The 23,124-nt window shown below is 46.0% G+C and overlaps 1 protein-coding gene across 1 annotated transcript in view; it reads right to left on the reverse strand.

Annotated features, from left to right (window-relative positions):
• The window catches only part of ANXA10 (annexin A10), an 86,396-nt gene that overhangs the window by 25,118 nt on the left and 38,154 nt on the right, over positions 1-23,124 (reverse strand). The window contains exons 2-3 of the mRNA XM_042243572.1: positions 16,727-16,808; positions 8,167-8,261 (exon numbers count right to left, since the gene is read on the reverse strand). Coding sequence (XP_042099506.1) covers positions 8,167-8,261; positions 16,727-16,808 — 177 coding nt within the window. The remainder of the gene's footprint in view (positions 1-8,166; positions 8,262-16,726; positions 16,809-23,124) is intronic.

Consider the following 23,124-nt stretch of genomic DNA (forward strand, 5'->3'; position numbering starts at 1 on the left):
TGAAAATGTAACCGGTCAAAATTTGTGACATGCAGCTGAGACAGTGATTGAACAGACATTTTAGCTTTAAATATTTATATTTGAAAAGAAACAGGAAGTCAATGACCTAATCTTCCACCTCAAGAAAACTAGAAAGAAAAGAATACATTTAATCCAGTATAACAAGGCAGGAAATGACAGGATGGAATGCAGACTGTGATGGATTAATGTAACTGTATTACACATGTATGAAATACATATTCATATATTTTAAATTTTAAAAAAGGGAGGAAATGAGAATAAGATCATAATTCAATGAAACAGATAATTAATAAATGCTAAAACTGTCAATGAAATCAAAACCTAATTTTCTGAATGTTAATAAAATTCTAATTAGACTGACAAGAAAAAAGAAAATGCAAAAATATTGGCAATGTAAGAGTAACATACTCAAATACTACAGATATTAATGGGAAAAAGAGAATATTACGAACACATTTATACCACTGTATATATTTTTAGTTGAAATATGATTTATTTACAATGTTGTGCTAGTTTCAGGTGATTAAGCTATATGTTTATATATGTTTATATATGTTTATACATGTTTATACATGTTTATACATGTTTATATATGTTTATATATGTTTATATGTTCTTCTTTCATAATCTTTTAGGTTATTACAAAATGTTGACTAAATTTCCCTGTGCTATACAGTAGGTCCTTGTTGTTTATCTATTTTACATATAGTGATGTGTATGTGTTAATCCCATCCTTCTAATTTATCCCTCCCCCACATTTACTCTTGGCCACCCCAAGCCTGTTCTCGGCGCGTGTGAGTCTGTTTCTGGTTTGTAGATAAGTTCATTTGTGTCCTCTTTCAGATTCTACACATAAGTGATGTCATACAGTGTCTGTCCTCTCTCTCTGACTTGTTTCACTAAGTATAATGCTCTCTGGGTCTCTGTGTTGCTGCCAGTGGCATTATTTCATTGTTGTTTATGGCTGAGCAATATTCCATATACATACCACACACACATTCCACATCGGCTTTACCCGTTCCTCTGTCCATGGACATCTAGGGTGCTCCCATGTCCTGGCTATTGTGAACAGTGCTGCTGTGAACACTGGGGTGCATGTGTCTTTTTGCCATCATCATAAAGCCTACAATAATACCTGCTGGAGAGGCTGCACTCAGCACCTGGAGGTCATTCCTGTCACCTGGCTGCTGCGTCCCTAGAGACCGCCTGTGGCGGTGTCACGACAGGCGAGCAGAGCCAGGCTCAGTTTGCTGGGGGAGGGTGGCAAGATAGCCCTTCTGCACTCCTGCTGGGAATAGGAATTGGTGCAGCCTCTATGGAGAACAGCATGGAAGCTCCTCAGAAAACTAAACACATACAACTACCATATGATCTTGAAAGCCAAGTCCTAGGCATATATCTGGATAAAAACATAAAGATACACCACTATATTTTAAAATTTAGTTGAAAAGTATAAATTTGTTGACAGCCACAAATTACCAAAATAGTCAAGAAGAATTTCAAACTCAATCTAAATTTCCTTATATAAACAAAAACAAACAAACAAACAACAACAACAACAAAAACCCCAAAACTGGATTCACAAGTAATCCACCCTCTTTAATCTCTAGACCCAAGTGGAGTCACTTCATAAAATCTATAACACATTTTAATGTAGAAGTAAAATCACTTCTACACAATATTTTGTAGAAAGCAGAGGGTGAAAGAAGACTTCTCAATTTATGCAACTAATATTGTCCTAATACCCCAGTAAAAAAAAAAAAATTAAATTCAGTGCCGTGCCTCAAAGGTTCAAAGGGGGCCAGATGGAAACGGTAGAATCAGCAACTCTTTGCGAGCCTTCCTCTGGCCCTCAGGGAAGCTGATTGTTTCTCTGCCACGGCAGCTCCACCCTTGAGTTTATTACACTAGATGAATGGCCATATTACATGAATTTATGGCCCCCCCAAGTCTGTCTCAGGCTTCCCAGCTGGCTCAGCGGTACAGAATCTTTCTAGCAATGCAGGAGAGGTGGGGTTGATCCCTGGGTCGAGAAAATGCCCCCGGAGAAGGAAAGACCCACTCCAGTCTTCTTGCCTGGGAAAGCCCATGGACAGAGGCGCCTGGCGGGCTACAGTCCACGGGGTAAAAAGGATCGGACACGACTGAGCGACTAAACAACAAGAAATGGCTTTATCACAAATGTCCCCAAATCTGGCCGAGTGCTGAGTGGTCAGATGTGCAGAGTTTATGGTGTACACCCTGTATAAACGAACCTGTAACAAGTTGGAGGATGAAGGAATGAACGTGGGAGGAGAAGGCTAAATTTACTGATTAAACGTAAAACATACAGGCAATGGCTTGGGCATGGAAAAATCTTTCATCTGATCTTCAGTCATTTCTGGGGCCCCTATTCCTTCCGAAAATTCGTAACAGCATCTTCCCCTTACTTTCCCTGTGATCGCAGTGGGCTCTAACCTGAACACCTGCGCGGGTTCCACAGCCCGGTGAGGCTCGGCGCGGCCGCTAGATGGCGCGGAGGAGCTGTGCGCCGGCGCGCGCGCGTACACATGTGCGTGTGTGCGCATGGCTGTAGCACACGGATTTGATCAGGGACCTCGAGGAAGCCAGAGCACTTCGGTGAAACAGGCTGCGGGTGGCGCCCGGGCGGGAGGTGGCCTAGGTTCAGTCACGGCGGAGCATCAGCTGCGCTGCGGGTGGCTCGCCTAGCTGCCCGGGCCGCTCTGCATAGCGAGGACAGCTCCCACCTCAGCGTGGACCTTACTAGACAGTGTTTGCTCAGGTGAAGTCCTTAGCATGTTTTCTGGCTGGTATGAGGCACTCAAAAGGTCTTTTTTCCCCAAAAAATATTAGGTAATTTGCTGTGGGTTTAAAATGGCGGGTACTAGCTGTGTTCTCTCTCCCCCCTTTTTTCTTTCTCTCCGCCCCGGAGAAGGCGATGGCAGCCCACTCCAGCACTCTTGCCTGGAGAACCCCATGGACGCAGGAGCCTGGGAGGCTCCAGTCCGTGGGGTCGCTAAGAGTCGGACACGACTGAGCGACTTCACTTTCACTTTTCACTTTCATGCATAGGAGAAGGCGATGGCAGCCCACTCCAGCACTCTTGCCTGGAGAACCCCATGGACGCAGGAGCCTGGGAGGCTCCAGTCCGTGGGGTCGCTAAGAGTCGGACACGACTGAGCGACTTCACTTTCACTTTTCACTTTCATGCATAGGAGAAGGAAATGGCAGCCCACTCCAGTGTTCTTGCCTGGAGAGTCCCAGGGACGGGGGAGCCTGGTGGGCTGCCGTCTGTGGGATCGCACAGTCGGAGACGACTGAAGCGACATAGCAGCAGCAGCAGCAGCCACCTCATTGGTTGTCTGTTCCCTTGTATTTCTCACAGCCTTTACAGTATCCAGGTGTCAGCGATGCCATGGCCCCTGCCTTACGAATGCACCCCCAAACTGACGATTTTATGCCCAGTGGCCCCTGCAGCCTCGCCTCTCGTGGTCATCGCTCGCGGTCAGTGCCCAGGCCCCCGCAGGGGCCCCCGGTGCCCTCCCGTTTGCCCTGCCAGCACACCTGACAGGTGACCCTGGAACGTGCACATCAGCTAGCCCCTTCTCCGCAGAAAGGCCCTTACCCACGCCAAACTCCGGGACGAATTACAACCCCTGTTGTGCGGCTCAGCTCAGAAAATAGCAAGCGTGCAGGTGTTTTATGTGACGGTCTCCAGGGCGCTCAGTGGGCCTGTGGTGGTCACATCCCTGCCCTCACCTCCTGCTGCTGCTGTCCCTGCTCCCCACCGGCCCCACCCAGCCGGCTTCCTGCAGCTCCTGGGTCTTCAGGCCCCCTCAGCGCCCCGGCTTCCCAGCCCTGTCACCCGTGTGTGCCTTTGCTGTCTGCGCCGTCGGCCTCCTTCATAGAGCCTGCTGTCCCGTTCGCAGTATGCCCCGTTTACCGCCAGGCTTCATCTTCTCTCCAGGGCACTAGCTCATTCTAACACGGTATGCGTGCATCTGTGTGTTGCGTCAGTCGTGTCTGACTCTTTGCGACCTACGGACTGTAGCCCGCCAGGCTCCTCTGTCCTTGGAATTTCCCGAGCAAGAATTCTGGAGGGGGTTGCCCTTTCCTTCCCCAGGGGATTTTCCTGACCCAGGGATCGAACCTGGATCTCTGAAGTCTCCTGCATTGGCACGTGTGTTCTTTGCCACTAGTACAACCTGGGAAGCTCGCTGTAGTGGTGGCTCGTTTTTCAGGACATCAGAAGACAGTGGTTTCATTAGGGAAAATAGGTATCGAGTCACATGCTGAAGTAGCCAAGCTTCTCAAGCTCAGAGCGGAGCCTTCAACTGTGTCATCTAGTCAGCGTCTTAAATGCTCTCTGGAGGGGCAGACCCAGCTTTGCAGATGCAGTCTTCTCAGGGTGCCTCTCCCAGCCTGACTGCTGCTCTTTCCTGTTTGCCAAAGACTCGCCCCAAAGGGACTCCGTGGGCTTCACGGCCTGGGCCTAAACTAAGCCGGTGGGAGGGCGCTGTTCAGGCGGATCTGTTGGCGCTGCAGGTGGGCGGCGCCGCAGCGGCTCCGACAGCGCCACTTAAGCTAAAAGTGACGTGGCGGTTCCCTTTCTTTCTCCCTTTCTCCTTTACCTAAATGTGTGCACTCAGGGCAAGAGAAAGGAGGATGGCCCGCACTCTGCTTGTTGGAATATGTTTTTAACTTCTATCGCTTTTCCTGCTGTTGTGAAAAGATACGTGCTATTGAAGCCATGTTGTAGACCTGTATGAAGTGTGACTGAGAAGTTGTCTTCATTCTGCCGACCCCAGTAGTCATCCTGTAAACACTCGGGAAATTGTATATTACATTATAAAAACGCTTGTGCAAGCTGCTTTGTCACTGTGCACTGGTAAGTAAATTTTTAAAAAACGTATTTACTTATATTGACATATATTTGACTTACAATGTTGTATTAGTTTCAAGTATACAGCAGAGTGATTCGTTATAGGTTGCTACAAGATATTAAGTAGAGTTCCCTGTGCTATACAGTAAACCGTTGTTGTTTATCTATTTTATTTACAGTGGTGTCTATCTGTTAATCCCCAACTCCTAATTTATCCCCCCCAACACCTTTCCCCTTTGATACCATATGTTTGTTTTCTATGTCTGTGAGTCTGTTTCTGTATTCTATGGAGATTCATCTGTATTATTTTAAGGATTCTATGTTTAAGTTTATGTTTCAGTTATGTTAAGGATTCTATGTTTAAGTATATTCTATGTTTAAGATATTATATGGTATTTATCTTTCTCTGTTACTTCATTTGGTATGATAATATCTCTAAGTCCATCCATGTTGCTCCAAATGGCATTATTTCATTTTTTATGGCTGAGCAATATTCCGTTGTACGTATATACATATCACATCTTCTTTATCCATCCTTCTGTCATTGGACATTTAGTTTGTCTTATATATAAAAGTCATGTCTTGGCTACTATATGCTGCTATGGACACTGGGATGCATGTATCTTTTGAAATTAGAATTTCTCCAGACATATGCCCAGGAGTGGGGTTATTGGATCACAGGCTAACTGTTTTTAAGGAATCTCCATACTGCTCTCCACAGTGGCTGCACCAGTTTGTATCCTGGAGTATCACTTCAGGTGACCTTGCCCCCTCTAGGAACCACTGTCAGATTGCCCAGCCCTTCAGCTGGGGCAGTCCCTCCCAGCCCAGGGGCATGTTAGGTCCCAGCTTTCACTGCCCTGGGGAGAACTGCTTTGGGTAAGGGTCTGGAGTGCCGCGTTCCTCACACTGACCAGTGTGTCGGCGGTGTTCCAAGGCTTCTCTGTGTGTCTCAAGACTAGTATCAGCAGCTCGTCTCTAATGTAAAGTATCAAATAGTAAGAAGTATTTAGGGAATGTGCCCAGAACTGTACCTTATTCAGCAGCTAAGAGAGTAATTTCCTCTCATCTTTGTTATTCACGTTAATAAAAATCAATGGTTAACATACAGGAAATCTATCAGCTCCCCCACAGGAAGGGAAAACTAGCCTTGTCCAGGTGGAAGAAGTCATTCTGAACGTGAGCAGTGGGGGCGGTCAGGAAGCCATCCCCAAGGTCTGGCAGGGTGACTGGGGGGCAGCCAGAGGAAGAAATGAAGGAAAAGGGACATTGAGGCAGTTTGTCAGTGTTTTTTTTAACTGTTAAGTGTACCCTAATGTGATTTTTTTCCCCTCCTTTTTATTTACAGGCAGAGTGGACTTCAGTGAATGCAGTTCCTGTTCTATATCAGACCCTGGCTGGACCCGATCCCTGACTCCAGGAGGTGAGGGCTGAGGGGTGGGAGGGAAGGTCAGTCCGCACACCTGGCGAGGAGGGAGAGGTGGGGAGCCAGGCCTGTGCCCCAGCAGGAGAGGATGTGGTGTGGCAGTCTTGGGGGGGGGGGTTGTCTGGGGCTGCCTGAGTGTGCAGGTCCTGGGAGAGCGCACGGAGTCCTGGCCCGGCAGTTTGCAGACCTGCAGGGCCTCCTCTTGTTGCAGTGGGCAGAGCAAGAGGTGGCCAGCCCAGTGTGAGGGTCAGAGTGCAGATGCTGGGCACTTGGTGAGAGGGGTGGGAGGATGGGTTGAATTCGGTGCACAGATGGGTACTTTGTGGGGGAATCGACAATAATGCTCCTGTATTAAAGCGAGACAGTGGAGTTTCAGGTTTGGACTCCTCCTGCCTTCAGTTTAGGGATACCCAGTGTAAGGTCTTGGGGCAGCAGCTTGAGGGGGGGACCATTTCCACATCCATTGGGTACCATGTGGGAATGCCCAAATCGGGACCATGTGAACCAGGGACCCACGGCAGTACAAGTGACTAGGTAACTGACCTGATGGGGTCTCTCTGAGCCAAGGGGCCCCAGCAGGCTCCTCTGAGGGTCCTCAAGTTCCCTGGAGGCCTGGGGCCCTAGCACAGGGCATCTGACCACTTTGAGACCTTGGGTGTGTGGTAAGGCCTCTTCCCTGGAGGATCCGGTGTCTGAGAAGGTGCAGATGCCTCGTTTCTTAGTTTTTTCTTGGTCTGTTTTAGGGCCATTTTGTAGAGAGTGATAAAGTATTGCTTTTACCGAAGTTAACCTTATCTATGAAAAGCACAGATGTATGTAAACTTTTGGGATAAGAAGTTACTGAAAATGACCTCTCTTACAGCAGTATGCATATTACAGCAATATTGGGTGACTGATGCTGCAACTTGTATAGCTTTTATATTTTCTTTCAAAGGAAAACTACTCCGGGTATCATAGGAACATAAGAAAAGGAATAGTTTTACCTAGAAAAAAAAAAAAACCCAACTGATTTCCTACTATGGCTTAATTCAGCTAATTTCATGAGCAGTGGTGGTTTTTAGATGTCATTCATTCTAAAGCAGAGAACACCTTTGTTTGTGTACTGTCGTTGTTCAGAGCCTGAGGTTTGGAGATGGACTAATTCCTTAAGAACTAGTCTTACAGAGGAAGAGTTATGATGGTATTTCATCGATAATGGTCAGTTGACAAAAAGTAATTGCTATTCCAGGTCCTTTTGGACTGAAGAATTTTCATTTTTATTCTGTGGTTTAACTGTACAAAAAAGGAGAGAAATCCTTAACGGCACCTGCTTCGAAACCAGTGCATGATTACGTAAAGTATTCTGGATGGTTCTATTGCCTGAAACTATTTTTGAGCACCATTCTTTTCGAATGGTCTCTAACTGTAGATTTGGGAGGAAAAGCTAGTGGGGAAGCCACTTGGATAGAGATGCGGGTGAGGATCTCGGGAGAACTGGAGGGAAAGATCTTCTTTCTGGGCCTGGATCGTTAGTCCCTATGTGCCTTCCCTGGAGCTGAACACGGGGTGTTCCCAGGCAGTGCCTAATTGGACCAGCTGGTGGTGTTGGGCTGTGAGAGGTTCTACGCTACAAAGTGAATGATTTCTCAGAAAGGGCTGGTGGGGTCACACATCACGCACAGGCACTTCTGATGTGTCTCTTTCCCACATTCTGTGCCACGTGTTTGAGGCAGAGGAACTGTCTCTAGTGTTCAATGAAGTCAGACACCTTTGTGATCAGAGACTGGAGAGCATACCAGACCCTGTTTGGAGGTGTCTCAGAAGTTCGCATGGAAACGAGAGGGGTTGGGGGGCTCACCCGGCTGAAGGCACCCAGGTAAGCCTCGGCGATCAGCAGCCTCTGGGTGTTGCAGCGCTGGGTCAGGATGTCAATCAGCAGGTCCTTGTCACAGCCTGGAAGAGAGTTGTGTCGGCGAGTGAGTGAGTGCTGTGAGTGCCACGCTGCAGGTAGGGAGGGCCCACGGTGCAGCGGTCAGGCCAGTGGGCCAGCTCGTCCCCTGGTGTTCTCAGTGGAGGGAGAAGGCCCAGCTTGAGTGGAAGTTTCAGGGTACCCCTGCCGTGGCCGAGGTGCCTTCTGTCTCCCCCTTTCCTGGTGCTACAGACTTTTCTTTTTTAAAAGATTCAATAAAAATAGAGGGGAGGAGACAATGTGGCCTTTCTCCCCTCCCCTCCTACCCCACCAGCAAAAGGCTTCCCTATACTCCACACTGATCTGGTTTGAACAGACCCCATGTCCTTCTCACCACACGTCTCTGAATGACTTACAACAGATGTGCATTGAGAGGAAAGTCACTGCTCTAGTCCTGCCGGCAGCAGGTGAGTCCACCAGGGCCCTTGGCTTTTTTGGAGAAAGAATTTCCCACAAAAATGGGGTGAAGCAGGCATAGAGTTTATTGGCAGCACAGTTCGTGCAAAGCGAACAAAGAAGCAGTTCATGTAGAGCAAGAGCAAAGCAGAGACACAGACCTAGAGAAGAGAGCAGCAGAGTCCCTCATGAGGTGTGTGCCAGAGACATAATTTTAATCACTCATCTGGGGCACTTTTTCTAGGGCTCTGTTCCTCTCTGGCCAGTTATCTTGCCTCTTTCCCCACATCTGACCTGTCCCAGGGCCCTCCCCATATATATGCTCATCTTTTAGCCAAGATGGATTGTAGCACAGAAGACTGTGGGAGGTTTGACAGCACTTATTATGATGTGAGAGCTGGACCATAAAGAAGGCTGAGTACTGAAGAATTGATGCTTTCAAACTGTGGTGCTGGAGAAGACTCTTAAGAGTCCCTTAAAAAAAAAAAAAAGAAAAAAGAAGAGTCCCTTGGACAGCATGGAGATCAAATTAGTCAATCTAAAGGAAATCAACCTTGAATATTCATTGGAAAGGCTGATGCTGGAGCTGAAGCTCCAATACTTTGGCCACCTGATACAGAGTCAACTCATTGAAAAAGACCCTGATGCTAGGAAAGATTGAAGGCAGGAGGAGAAGGGGACAACAGAGAATGAAATGGTTGGGTGCATCACTGACTCAATGGACGTCAGTTTGAGCAAGCTCCAGGAGTTGGTGAAGGACAAGGAAGCCTGGTGTACTGTAGTCCATGGGGTTGCAGAGTCTAACGTGACTGAGCGACTAAACAACAACATTATGGGATGGTGCCCCTCCCTTTCTGACCCCTGAGGAGCCTTCTTGCACACTTGTGCCTGGTGGGGCGGGGTCTAGTCTCCCTGACCTCAAGAGTGACAGATGTGCTCACCCTCTCTCCTACTCCTGCAGAGCTCAGCTCCTGCCACTAACTCTGTCTTTGGAGTATCAGGGAAGACACAGCTCCAGTTTAACCCACCTGACAAACTTCAGCTGCTCTGCTCAGGGACCCATCTGCCCCTTACTCAGTGCAGACCCTCCAGAGAAGAAAGAGCCTTGGGGGAGGGAGCTGTGAGAGGAAGGAATCAGGCCCCTGCTTGTAACAGAGGCTCTGCTCCTAGGCTCTGAGGCCCGCGCTTCCTCCTCCACCAACCCATCGACCTGGTAAAATGCTGGGATGTACAATCGCTGCAGGGAGATTTAGCTATAATTGTGGTCCGCCTGCCAGTGCAGGAGACATAGAAGATGCAGGTTTGATCCCCGGGTTAGAAAGATCTCCTGGAGAAGGAAATGGCAAACCACTCCATTTTTCTTGCCTGGAGAATCCCATGGACAGAGGAGCCTGGCGGGCTGTAGTTCATGGGGTCGCAAAGAGTCGGACACGACTGGGCAGATTAGCATGCACACACGCAGTCACAGTAGTGACCAGGAAGACCCCAGCGAGCCCTCAGCTTGACCAATATTTAGATAGACTTCTTCCTATCATCAGCCTTTGATCTTTGCTTTCCTTTTTTCTGAGAGCATTTACTTTGGAAAACTTGTGGTTGTAAATGCTTTCTTTACTTCTTTGAGATGTAAATCTTCTCCCAACCACTTGCTAGAAGGCTAGAAATGCCTTCCTCAGGGCTTAGGACCCACCCTTTTGAGCTGTAGTTGCAAGTATAACAGTTGCTGTCCCTGGGCTCTGTGGCAGGCGGCACCCTCAGCACCACTGGGCAGACTTAGCTGTCCTCATTGCATGACTGGGCCCCCATCCTGTGTCTTCTGAACCACTCCCTAGCTCAGCCCAGGGCTCAGACCTCGCAGGCCTTTGTCCCAGAGGAGCTAGGGCTGGTCTCTGCTTGGTAAGGGCATCCTGGCCTGTTGAGTTGTGTGTGGTATAATTTTTCTCTGACAAATTATGGAGATGAGTAGAAAAGCGAGTTGAAGTGCTGGGATGTTAAGCAGATCGTGTTTTGGGGATTTAATGCCATCCTGGAAATGCTGGGCTCATAGGAAGGTAGTGAGTCGGCTGTGGAAACGTGCAGTGAGCAAGGGTGAGGTTTGGGTAAAGGTGGATGGCGGGTCTCTGAAGACCCAGTGTGGGGCGGGGTGTCTGTTCATGTGAGAGAGAGGGTCTGGCAGTGGCAGAGTGGAGGTAGAGGGGTAGAAAATCTTCTCCAAAGACTGGAATTTCAGATTTGTGACAGAAAGGTAGCCTGCAGTGAAGTGGCACCGAGCAGCAGGTTGCCCAGGCTCCCGGGTTACATCCTGGACCCAAGGTATGTGAGATGGTTCCAGAGGAGTCTGTTGACCGCGTGATCCAAAATGAATGTAGCTTTAATAATAAGTAGAAGGTTTTTTGGTGTTAACCATCTGGGGATGTCCATGTGTAGAGTTGTCTCTAGTGTTGTTGGAAGAGGGCGTTTGCTGTGACCAGTGTGTTCTCTTGACAAAACTCTGTGAGTTTTACTCCTAGGCCAAACTTGCCTGTTACTCCAAGTATCTCTTGTCTTCTTACTTTTGTATTCTAGTGCCCTATGATGAAAAGGACATCATTCTTATTTATTTTTTGGTGTTAGTTCTAGAAGGTCTTGTAGGTCTTCATAGGCTTCAATCTCTTTGGCATTAGTGTTTGGGGCATAGACTTGTATATCTGTGATATTGAATTGTTTACCTTGGAAATGAACAGAGATCATTCTGTAGTTTTTGAGACTATACCCAAGTACTCCATTTTGAACTCATTTGATGACTGTGAGGGCTACTCCATTTCTTCTAAGGAATTCTTGTCCACAGTAGTAAAACGATTGTCATCTGAATTAAATTCACACATTCCAATCTGTTTTAGTTCATTAATTCCTAAAATATCAACGTTGGGCCTTATGAAGCATTACTATGAACAAAGCTAGTGGAGGTGATGGAATTCCAGCTGAGCTATTTCAAATCCTAAAAGATGATGCTGTCAAAGTGTTGCACTAATATGTCAGCGAATTTGGAAAACCCAGCAGTGGCCACAGAAGTGGAAAAGGTCAGTTTTCATTCCAATCCCAAAGAAAGGCAATGCCAAAGAATGCTCAAACTACTGCACAATTGTACTTATTTCATGTACTAACAAGGTTATGCTCAAAACCCTTCAAGCTAGGCTTCACATAATGACCCTAGAACTCCCAGATGTTCCAGCTGGATTTAGAAAAGGCGGAGGAACTAGAGATCAAATTGCCAACATCCATTGGATTGCAGAAAAGCAAGAGAATTCCAGAAACACATCTACTTCTGCTTCATTAACTATGCTAAAGCCTTTGCTTGTGTGGATCACAGCAAACTGTGGAAAATTCTTAGAGAGATAAGAATACCAGATCTCCTTACCTGCCTCCTGAGAAACCTGTATGCACGTCAGGAAGCAACAGTTAGAACTGGACATGAAACAACAGACTGGTACCAAATTGGGAAAGGAGTACGTCAAGGCTGTATATTGTCACCCTGCTTATTTAACTTCTACGCAGAGTTCAGTTCAGTTCAGTACTCAGTCCTGTCCAACTCTTTGTGACCCCATGGACTGCAGCATGCCAGGCTGTTCATCACCAACTCCCGGATCTTGCTCAAATGCATGTCTGTCAAGTCAGTGATGTCATACAACCATCTCATCCTCTGTTGTCCCTTTCTCCACCTGTCTTCAATCTTTCCCAGCATCAGGGTCTTTGCCAATAAGTCAGTTCTTCGGATCTGGTGGCCAAAGTATTGGAGCTTCAGCTTCAGCATCAGTCCTTCCAATGAATATTCAGAACTGATTTCCTTTAGACAGAGTACATCATGCAACATGCTAGGCTGGATGAAACACAAGCTGAAATAGAGACTGCTGGGAGAAGTATCATTAACCGCAGATATGCAGATGATACCACCGTTATGGTGGAAATGGAAGAGGAACTAAAGAGCCTCTTGATGAAGGTGGAAGAGGAGAGTGAAAAGGCTGGCTTAAAACTCAACATTCAAAAAACTAAGATCATGTCATCTGGTCCCATCACTTCATGGCAAATAGATGGGGAAACCATGGAAACAGTGTCAGACTTTATTTTTCTGGGCTCCAAAATCACTGCAGATGGTGATTGCAGCCATGAAATTAAAAGACGCTTGCTCTTTTCATGACAAACCTAGACAGCATGTTAAAAAGCAGAGACATTACTTTGCCAACAGAGGTCCATCTAGTCAAAGCTATGGTTTTTCCAGTAGTCACATATGGATGTGAGAGTTGGACTATAAAGAAGGCTGAGCACTGAAGAATTGATGCTTTTGAATTGTGGTGTTGGAGAAGACTCTTGAGAGTCCCTTGGACTGCAAAGAGATCAATTCAGTCAATCCTAAAGGAAATCAATCCTGAATATTCATTGGAAGGACTGATGCTAAAGCGCTAATACTTTGGCCACCTGATGTGAAGAGCAGACTCATTGGAAAAGATCCTGATACTGGGAAAGATTGAGAGCAGGAGCAGAGAGGAACAACAGAGAATGAGATGGTTGGATGACATCACCGATTCGATGGATATGAGTTTGAGCAAGATCCAGGAGATGGTAATGGACAGTGAACTGGTGTGCTATAGTCCATAGGGTGGCAAAGAGTCAGACACAACTAAGCAACTGAACAACAACAAATAAGATTTTTTCAGTTATATATGCATATTGATTTTGCTATCATCACACATAATTATTATAATGTGATTTTTGTTTTTATCCTGTTGGGATATCCACAATACACCTCTCTGAATTACTCTCCATTTTTCAGAGTTCATAGCAATTCTGGCTCATTTATTCTTCTAGAAGTTTTTAAAATTATTTTCATATGGATCTCAAAACATGTTATTCAAATATCAATTAAAATAACTGTAAGCTTAGGAACCAACTTAGAGAAGTCACTAACATATCTGTTGAATTATTTCTGTGTTTTTCTTTTCTAAAAGACTAAGTAAACATTTGTATAGTTTTTGCAAATTACAAGAAATTTTCTTTGGTTAAAATTATTCATATTTGTATTTCTATCAATATTTCAAGTTATATTATTTTTATTTTGGTCTTAACAGAATAATTCCTTAATGAAATAGATGATATTGAACTTTATGTGGACCTTGTGTCCAGAAAAATTATTGAACTCTCATGCTGCTGCTGGTGCTGCTAAGTCACTCAGTCTGGTCCGACTCTGTGTGACCCTATGGACAGCAGCCCACAAGGCTCCTCTGTCATGAGATTCTCTAGGCAAGAATACTGGAGTGGGTGCCATTTCCTTCTCCTGAACTCTCATACTTCTAATAATTTTTTACTGGATTACCTTGGATTTTGAAATTTGCTGATAATGTCTGCTGCAGAAACAAAGAATTTTGACTTATTCTTTAGACAGTATGTCGTTTTCTCTCTCTTGTCCTATTGCATTAGGGCCAGGAATTTCTAAATAATTCTTACTTGATGGTTTAACAGAAAAGCATAGTGTAATGATCCTTACCAATTTTATGGGCTTGTATGATGTATGGTTGATTCTTGTTATTCATGATGTGTTTCTACAAAGTCAGCATGAACATGAATTAGTAAATGCTGAATGGTTGCTTCCGGGGAGACACAGGAAAACTCAGCCACGAGGTGTAAAGGGACACTTCCTCCACTTGTATAAATAGTGTCTACACACACCCTACAGCTCACACCATGTTATTGCTGAGTAAGGGCAGGGGCAGGTGGTGGTAGATCTAATTTAAGTAGCACCGAGGGTCCCACAGAGATTTGTTTTGTCTTGCGGGCAGTTTTGCCGTGATTTAGGCATGTAGGTCAAAGATGGTTCCCGTTGTCCAGGATCTGACAGGGATGGTCTGGAAGTTACATGTGCTAACTGAGACAAAATAAACACAGGTGCTCTGTGCTCTAAGCGTGCACGGGCTGGGGAAACAGCTGGTCACAGCTGGGGCTTGGCAAGTGCACTGTTAGAGACCATTACCTGGGAGGCACTGCTTCTCCTTGGTGAACTGTTATACACTGTAAGACACATTTTATTAAAACAACTCCCTTTCATTCGCATCGGACCATATTTTTGCTTTCTGATTTTTCTAAGTATCAATAAAACACAGAGCCAAGCCAAAAATTGTCAAGTAGGATTACATCAAACTCAAAAGCTTCTGCAAAGGAAAAGACTACAGTTAACAGTACTGCATTGCATCGTTGAAAGCTGCTGAGAGAGTAATCAGTGAATGTTCTCAGCAGAGTAACAAAAATGGGAATTATGTGATGAGAAGGATGTGTAAGCTAACCTTACTGGGTTAACCAGTTAGCGACAGGCATGTCCAATCATCATGTGTACATACACCTTGATTACACTGTTGTATGTCAGTTATGTCTCAGCAAAGCTGGAAAGAACCCACAGTAGCCAAGGAGAACACTTGCATTTGTCATTTTTGGTTGAACTTTGCCAGGAGCATCAAGATGGCTTGACTTTCCAAGCATGTTGACCTGTGTCCTTGCTCCGTCACCCTGAAGCATGCCTGTGCTGTCACATGCAGAACCTCCTGGAATCCTTCAGCTAAAACACTGACAAGCAAAAAGCTGCAAGGGTCAAAGTGAATCTGAATTCTGACCCTAAAATTGCAATGGCAAGAAAACTGAAACTGTTGCAAAGAAAAAAACTTTTTTTCAACGAGTAGATTGCTCTGATCTATAGTTTTAAAGCAAAATATTCTCCAGAAGGAAGAATCCATCCATAACTTTCTGTTACCCTGCCTTTAGATTCTTCTAGTGATGATTGATATTTCAAAAGGCATGGAAGCAGTGCAGAGTCTTAAAGTGGACTGCAGAGCATATTCAAGGTCTTTATTATTTTCCTCTGGGGTCCTGCTAGTGGACACACACACAGACACACAGACACACAGACACCCAGACACACACATACACATAGCATCGCTCTCATAAAAGCAACCTTGTCTTCCAAGCTGACAGTTTGCTTTCTCCTGAAAGGCTTTGTCTGGTGCAAACGTTCTGATGTCAGTGTTTATCTCCCTGCTCACCAGCCGTCTCCTTAGCACAGGCTGACGTCTCAGAGCTCTGTGTTGAATCTTAAAGATTAAATCTCTTTTCAAAAAAGACTCAACAACTTCCCCCTTCTCTCTACATTTCTTTCCTAAACTCTTGCTCGTTCACTGGACATGCACTTCTAAGGCGGGAGACCCAACCTCCCCACCCTGGGAGCTCACAGACTGGTCTGCAGTTGACAGAGGCGGACAGGCTGGGTGAGGGGGTGGGGGCAGGGCCATGGAGAGGAGGCATCTGGCCTGATGAGTTTGGAGGACAAGGAAGGGCTATAAAGAGGAAGGCTCACTTGAGGGGGCTCTTGAAAGACAATAATTTGAATGTCGAGTGGATTGGAGAAGAAAACAGCCTTCCAGGTGGGGTGGGGGAACAGTGGGGTGGGGTGGGGGGTGCTGGGCCAGTTTGCAGGATGTAGAGGAGCTGCCTCCGGGAAACAGCAGAAAGAGGGCTGGTTTAGCCGAATATGGAGGTCGCAAAGGTAGCAGGCTAGGAAACGACATAGTGAGAAAGGACGCTTATCCCAGATAAAGTTTTTGACTTAAGAATTTCATTGAGTAGTAGTGGTGAGACGCTTAAGAATTTGAGGCAAAGATATATTGATCAGATGTGCAATGGTGAGAAGCAATTCTGGTCATCTTTTCTATTTTTTATTCTATTTCTTTGCCCAGCTTTTTGTTCGAAGCTGTGTTTGCCTTCTGTAGGGCTTCCCTGGGGGCTCAGATGGTAAAGAATTTGCCTGCAGTGCAGGAGAGCCGGGTTCAGTCCCTGAGTTGGGAAGATCCCCTGGAGAAGGAAATGGCAGCTCACTCCAGTATTCTTGCCTGGAGGATCCATGGGCACAGGAGTCTGGTGGGCTACCGTCCATGGGGCTGCAGAGTCAGACACGACTAAGAGAGCATGCACACACAGTCATAAAATAAGGTCAAACCACAGAAAAAATGACCCCAAAGGAGCTAGACATCCCCAGACTCACCGAATCCCTGGAGCGCGCCTCCCAGCAACTCAGCATCCAGCACGGGGTTGAAATTCGGAGCTGGGAAGATGGTACCCTGAACCTGATGGGGAGGGTCAAAGAGAGAGAAGAGTTGGGTAATTCTCACCACAGACTTCAGCGTGTTTTTCATATAAATAAAAACAAAAGTACATTATATATGTTTGAATTACTCTAAGACACACACATGGGTATTTTAAACAGATGTGTTACTTGTATGTCAGTTGCGGTGACTTTGTGTTCTTTTCAGTTGTGTTCTTTTCAATCCCCTGTTCTCTCCCGTATTGGGATCTAGAAATTGAGCAACTAGAACTGATAGTATAAAAGTGTAAGAATCAAATAAATACATGTCTTCTTAGTAAACAGTAAGCATTTTCTTAGGAATTGGAGACTACTTAGAAACTGAAAAGAGAACTCTATTATGGGGCTTCATTCACTCCTCCGTCCATGGGATTTGTGATGGACATTTGTACCTTCAGAGATGAGATGGCCTAGGCTACTTACACATACATACAGAGCATTGGAGTGAGTGCTATAAAATGAAACTATTCATATATTTTGCAAAAGAAACAAAAGGCACACACACATACAGAGTTCTAAAAGTAATACATAAGGAAAGTTGCTGTTCAGTCGCTAAGTTGTGTCTGACTCTTTGTGATCCCATGGACTGCAGCAAGCCAGGCTTCCCTGTCCTCCACTATCTCCTGGATTTTGCTCAAACTCATGTCCATTGAGTCAGTGATGCCATTCAACCATCTCAACCTTTGTTGCCCCCTTCTCCTCTTGAACTGTCTATAGTGATTTGTTAGACAAAATTTGTATGAGAAATAAAAATCCACAGTTTTTTCTTCATAGTTTTTTTTAAATCCTCACACAGACTACTAATACAACGTATTTTTACCATATAATGCAAAAATTCTTTCTTTCTGTTTACACTTCTCATCTCTTGCCACTTAAAGTACTCTCCTTATCTATTCGTCTTAGAAAACACTAAAAATGTTTTAGAAGTAAATTCAACACTAAAAGTAAAAAAGAAATTGTGAATGGTCAGTAATTCAAACGACAGTTTTCTAGTGAGCTCTTGTCATTCATGCCCATTTAGATAGCATATTGAATCGTCATATTCATTTCATATCAATTATTGTGTTTCAGTTAAGCTGGAGTCAGCAACATTGTTTCATGTAAGGCACCTACTTAGGGTTCCTTGGAATGCTGGCCTCCTCATTTAACGGTCATATTTCCTTGTTTCATTGAGAAGTAACTGACATGTGGCATTGTGCACAACGTGTTGTGATGTCTGTGTGTGCTGTGAAGTGCTCCCCTCAGTACAGTTAGTTGGCACATCTGCCACCGTTGTTTAGTTGCTTCAGTCGTGTCTGACTTTGGGACCCCATGGACTGTAGCCTGCCAGGCTCCTCTGTCCATGGGGTTCTCCAGTCAAGAATACTGGAGTGGGTTGCCATGCCCTCCTCCAGGGGATCTTCCCAACCCAGGAATCGAACCGGCATCTCTAATATCTTCTGCATTGGCAGGCAGGTTCTTTGCCACTTGCACCACCTGGGAAGCCCAATAGAGATTGTAGGGGTGTCTAATTCTGAGTCCCCTGGCAGGTATAATGCGCACCTGAACTGAAGCAGATGGCGTGTTCTTGATGAATACAGATCACTTATCTGACCAAGTGTAATTTTACTTACTGATTTTTGAGGTCTATTTTAAGTTAACCCAATCACTGTAATTTAACCTTCTGAAAGAGAGAGAGACCGTTATGTTAGGTATTTTTCAGCATGTATGCCTCTTAAAGTGAAGTCCCTTTTTATATATGTGTTCCTAATTTGTTCACATCTTAGAGCAAATTGGAAATTTTGAAAAAGTGGACACTTTCCAATGTGACATAAAAAATAATGCATCTATGATAAAATTTTTTTTGCCTTGAAAATGGACAGATTTAGACATAGTGTCACTTAAAAATAAGTCCTAATGCCTGTCATTTCCACTTGAATTCTTACCACAAGGTAAGCAGAATATGATCTTCATTTCTACTCATTTGTGAGTTTAGATTTTGACAAAGGAATGAAACATACTCCCTTTTAAAAAGACAGAACAAACTGCCTCAGCAATTCACTATGCAGAAGGTTATGAGTAATTTGTAAATTTAAAATTGGTTCCAGAACCTACTCTCCTGAGTGAATAATGAATGGATTTCTTCAACTGACAGAAGAATTTCAGAATTATTATCTGGAACTGAATACAGACTGGAAGACTCACAGATGGCTCATGAAGTTGATAAAAACATCTTAACCCAATAGGTGCATGGATCAGTGCGTATTTCATCTCTTCACAGCTGACCTAGGGGCCAAGATCCGTAAACCCACGTTGCTCCTTATTCAGCACCCACTCTTAAGTCCTTTCTCTCCTCTGCCTTTTGCGTCAACCGCACACTAACCACCTGGGAGCCTCAAGAGTTTCGGCTCTGAAATGTCAGCTGGCCTGATTGGCGCCTGCCAGTAGGTGGGTTTCAGTGAATGACTCAGCGTAGTTTCAGTGTCATAGGGATCCCTAGATCTCCAGGGAACTGAGCATTTTTGGAGCCCTGTGGGAAACCCTTCAGGAGTCCTGGGTCTTCATTCATGGGCATATTGTCACCTTTGGGGCACTGGTCCCTGGTCTCCACTGACTCAGTTCTGAACACCCTGCACCCACTCACCTGTCACTCCTGTCTGCAAGAACGTTCTGAACAATTTCAGTGGCTTGGAGGCAAACCACACCATGGGGTGATTAACCCGCTGTCTCCCACCTTGCAGGAGCGTGTCCTTCAGCCCCTCTGCTCCTGGCAACACCTTCCTCAGGTCCCCTTATCTCAGCCTCTGCTCCTGCTTCCTTGATGCTCCTCCCTCCCCCAGCATCCCCCCCCCCCCCCCCCCCCCCCCGCCCACACACACCCAGCGAGCTGTCCCCGCAGCCAGAGAGGTCCCTTGCGGGTCAGACACACCGTCTATCCTTCTGCCTCAAGTGCCCCCGCCCAGAGCCGGGTTTCCCATGCTAGTTTTCTGCTCTGGTGCACAGTGGGGATGCTGTTCACGTGAGAGAAACATCCCGGGACACTGGGATTTACGCACACAACCTCTGGGGCTGGCCTGAGCACGCTGCAGGGCGTCAGCAGAGCATGTCCTCACACCCCGGGGGCAGAGCAGAAGTGTGAGGGGTAGAGCAAGAGCCTGAACCTCGGTGCATCAGTCAGTGTCCACGGCGACTCTGCCCGTGACTGAGAATAGACCAAAGTCCAGAGGTTTCAACCGCGTGAGCAGAGCTCTGCGCACCATTCCAGGCTGTCTGTGGCGGTTCCTGCCTGACTTCCTCTCTCCTGAACCTCTCAGCTCCCGCACACAACAGCCCCACGCTGCAGCCCTAGGGCACTGCTGTCACCCACCCGTGCCCACCTCCGTACCCACTCCCATCCCCAGACTCCTCCGTGACTCTGGGGAGCGTCCACTCAGGATTTGACTGATGGCTTCAAGCCACGAGTAAAGGAGTCCCTCCTGACGTTCCCTTCCCCCCAGGAGTGTCTGCGCCCTTCGAGTGCAGCCGTGTGCCATCCCTTGCCAGTGGTTGGTACCCCATTAGGAAACGATCCTAATTCCCTCCTTCCTTCAAAATACCAAGAGAAAGCCACGCCTGCAGCGCTGTGCAGGACCCTGGCCACATCCCAGATACTCAGAGTGACGGAAGCACACACCCAAGCTGGGATCAGTGGGCCGGAGCACTGCGGCACAGAGGGAAATGTTCCTCTCAACTCTCCCGGAGTTCCCAGAGCACCAAGTCTCCGTAACTGGACTCCCTGCATTTCGCTGAGGATGGACCTGAACTTGACTGGTCGTGCAAGGCTAGAGACTGAACATTCTCATGAATAAAGGAAGAATATTTGGATTTCCAGGTGTCAGTTTAGGAAGAGACACAACAAGTCACGAGAATGGAGGTGACCCAGAATTACACTCTTTCCTCCCAGACTCTGGAGTCAGCCCAGATTGCGCCTGTACTGTGGCGCTTTCCCTGATTTTATTGTATATTACCTGTGGCTGACTTTTGTTATTAAACATGGCCTTGCTTTTTTTGCATTTACCTTTTCCTCCAAATTTTCAGTTTCTGCAGGGCAGTGACACTTCCTGCTTTTCAGAGCATTTAGGGCAGCGCCTTATTCAGGAAGTGGGCCCTGAGGATGTTTGTAAAATGCTAATTAGAAAAGGGTATGGACCCAAAGGCATCTGCATGCATCTCCCAGCTTCAGAATCTGCTCTTCACACAAGCGGGCTGTGCTCCGCCCCCCTTCACCCGGGCTTCCTGGGTGACTGGGGTGTCAAGTGTTTCACAGGTGAGGAGGCGCTGGGGCCCAGTGAGTCGTGTGTCAGGAAGCCCACACTCAGCTCCAAATTTACCTTCCTGGCTGGTGCTGTTTCCATTAGAGCTGGAGTTGATGTAAAATAAAATAACATGTACTGTTGAGGCCCCTTATTCATTTCTTTTTGCCAGGGAAAATGTCCCTATTTGCAAAGGTTTCTGTGGGTAAAACCAAAACTCTAAAAGCATAAATTCTTACTCTTAAGCCAGTTCTAATAGAACAAGAAAGGGGTGTGTGTGTGTGTGTGTGTGTGTGTGTGAAGGAGGGGTTGAGGAAATTAGAGAAAGACAGCCAAAAATAGATCCAGTGGCTGGGCCAGTGACGTGCATTTAAGAACAGAACGTCTAACAGTGACCTCACAAACCGCGTTAGTCACTCAGTCGTTGTCTGACTCTTTTGCGACCTGACTGTAGCCCACGAGGCTCCTCTGTCCATGGGGCTCTCCAGGCAAGAACACTGGAGCGGGTTGCCATGCCCTCCTCCAGGGGATCTTCCGAATCCAGGGACTGAACCTGGGTCTCCTGTGTCTCCTGCATTGGCAGGTGGATTCTTTTTTTTTTTTTTTTTTTTTTAAGGATAATTGCTTTACAGAATTTTGTTGTTTTCTGTCAAACCTCAACATGAATCAGCCACAGGTATATACATACATATATATATATATACCCCCTCCCTTTTGAACCTCCCTCCCAGCTCCCACCCCATCCTACCCCTCTAGTTTGCTACAGAACCCCTGTTTGAGTTTCCGTAGCCGTGCAGCGAATTCCTGTTGGCTGTCTATTTTACATAGTTTCCTTGTTTGTATGTTACTCTTTCCATACATCTCACCCTCTCCTCTCCTCTCCCCAAGTCTATAAGTCTATTCTCTATGTCTGTTTCTCCATTGCTGCCCTGTAAATAAATTCTTCAGTACCATTTTTCTGTACTCCCTGTATGTGTGTTAGAATACGGTGTTTATCTTTCTCTTTCTGACTTGCTTCACCCTGTACAATAGGTTCCAGGTTCATCCACCTCATCAGAACTGACCACTGAACTCACCTGGGAAGCCCAAGGAAATATGCATCTAGCATGTAATAAAAATAAAGCTTCGTGATCTGATGACTACCATAGCTCCTGATATTAAGATGTGCTAAGTCATTTCAGTTGTGTCTGACTCTATGTGACACTATGAACTGTAACCCGCCAGACTCCTCTGTTCGTGGGATTCTCCAGGCGAGAATACTGGAGTGGGTCACCATGCTCTCCTCGAAGGGATCTTCCCTGATATTAAGATCAGTTCAGTTCAGTTCAGTCACTCAGTCGTGTCCGACTCTTTGCATCCCCATGAATCGCAGCACACCTGGCCTCCCTGTCCATCACCAACTCCCCGAGTTCACTCAGACTCACGTCCATCGAGTCAGTGATGCTATCCAGCCATCTCATCCTCTGTCATCCCCTTCTCCTCCTGCCCCCAATCCCTCCCAGCATGAGTCTTTTCCAATGAGTTAACTCTTCGCATGAGGTGGCCAAAGTACTAGAGTTTCAGCTTTAGCATCATTCCTTCCAAAGAAATCCCAGGGCTGATCTCCTTCAGAATAGGCTGAGTTATATTCTGAAATTGATGCAGAAGTGTTTATGACTATGAACCGATTACTAAATTAGTTTCTGTAAGATCTGTACAACTAGTAGATGGATGTTAGGAGTTTAAGAAAAGGATGGAAGAACCTGGATTCAACCACACGGTCTCTGATGATTGTGGTCCAAGAGTGTCTCCCTTCACAGGACTTTATATTTTGAGGAAACAGTTATGAAAGAAGATGTAACTGAAGATAACTTTATCTGAATAACAGGTATTGTGAACATTATCTTAATAGTATGTAATAGAACATTATAAAACTTACCCTCTTCAGAATGAATTGATGGCATCAAGTGACTGCTTTCTCTTGAAGCCTCAAAATATTCAATTCTTAATCCCAGGAATCTAAGATGCTCCCATGTTTGTAGGTGTGAT

The sequence above is a fragment of the Ovis aries genome, chromosome 2 (assembly GCF_016772045.2).
Source record: "Ovis aries strain OAR_USU_Benz2616 breed Rambouillet chromosome 2, ARS-UI_Ramb_v3.0, whole genome shotgun sequence".
Lineage (NCBI taxonomy): Eukaryota > Metazoa > Chordata > Mammalia > Artiodactyla > Bovidae > Ovis > Ovis aries.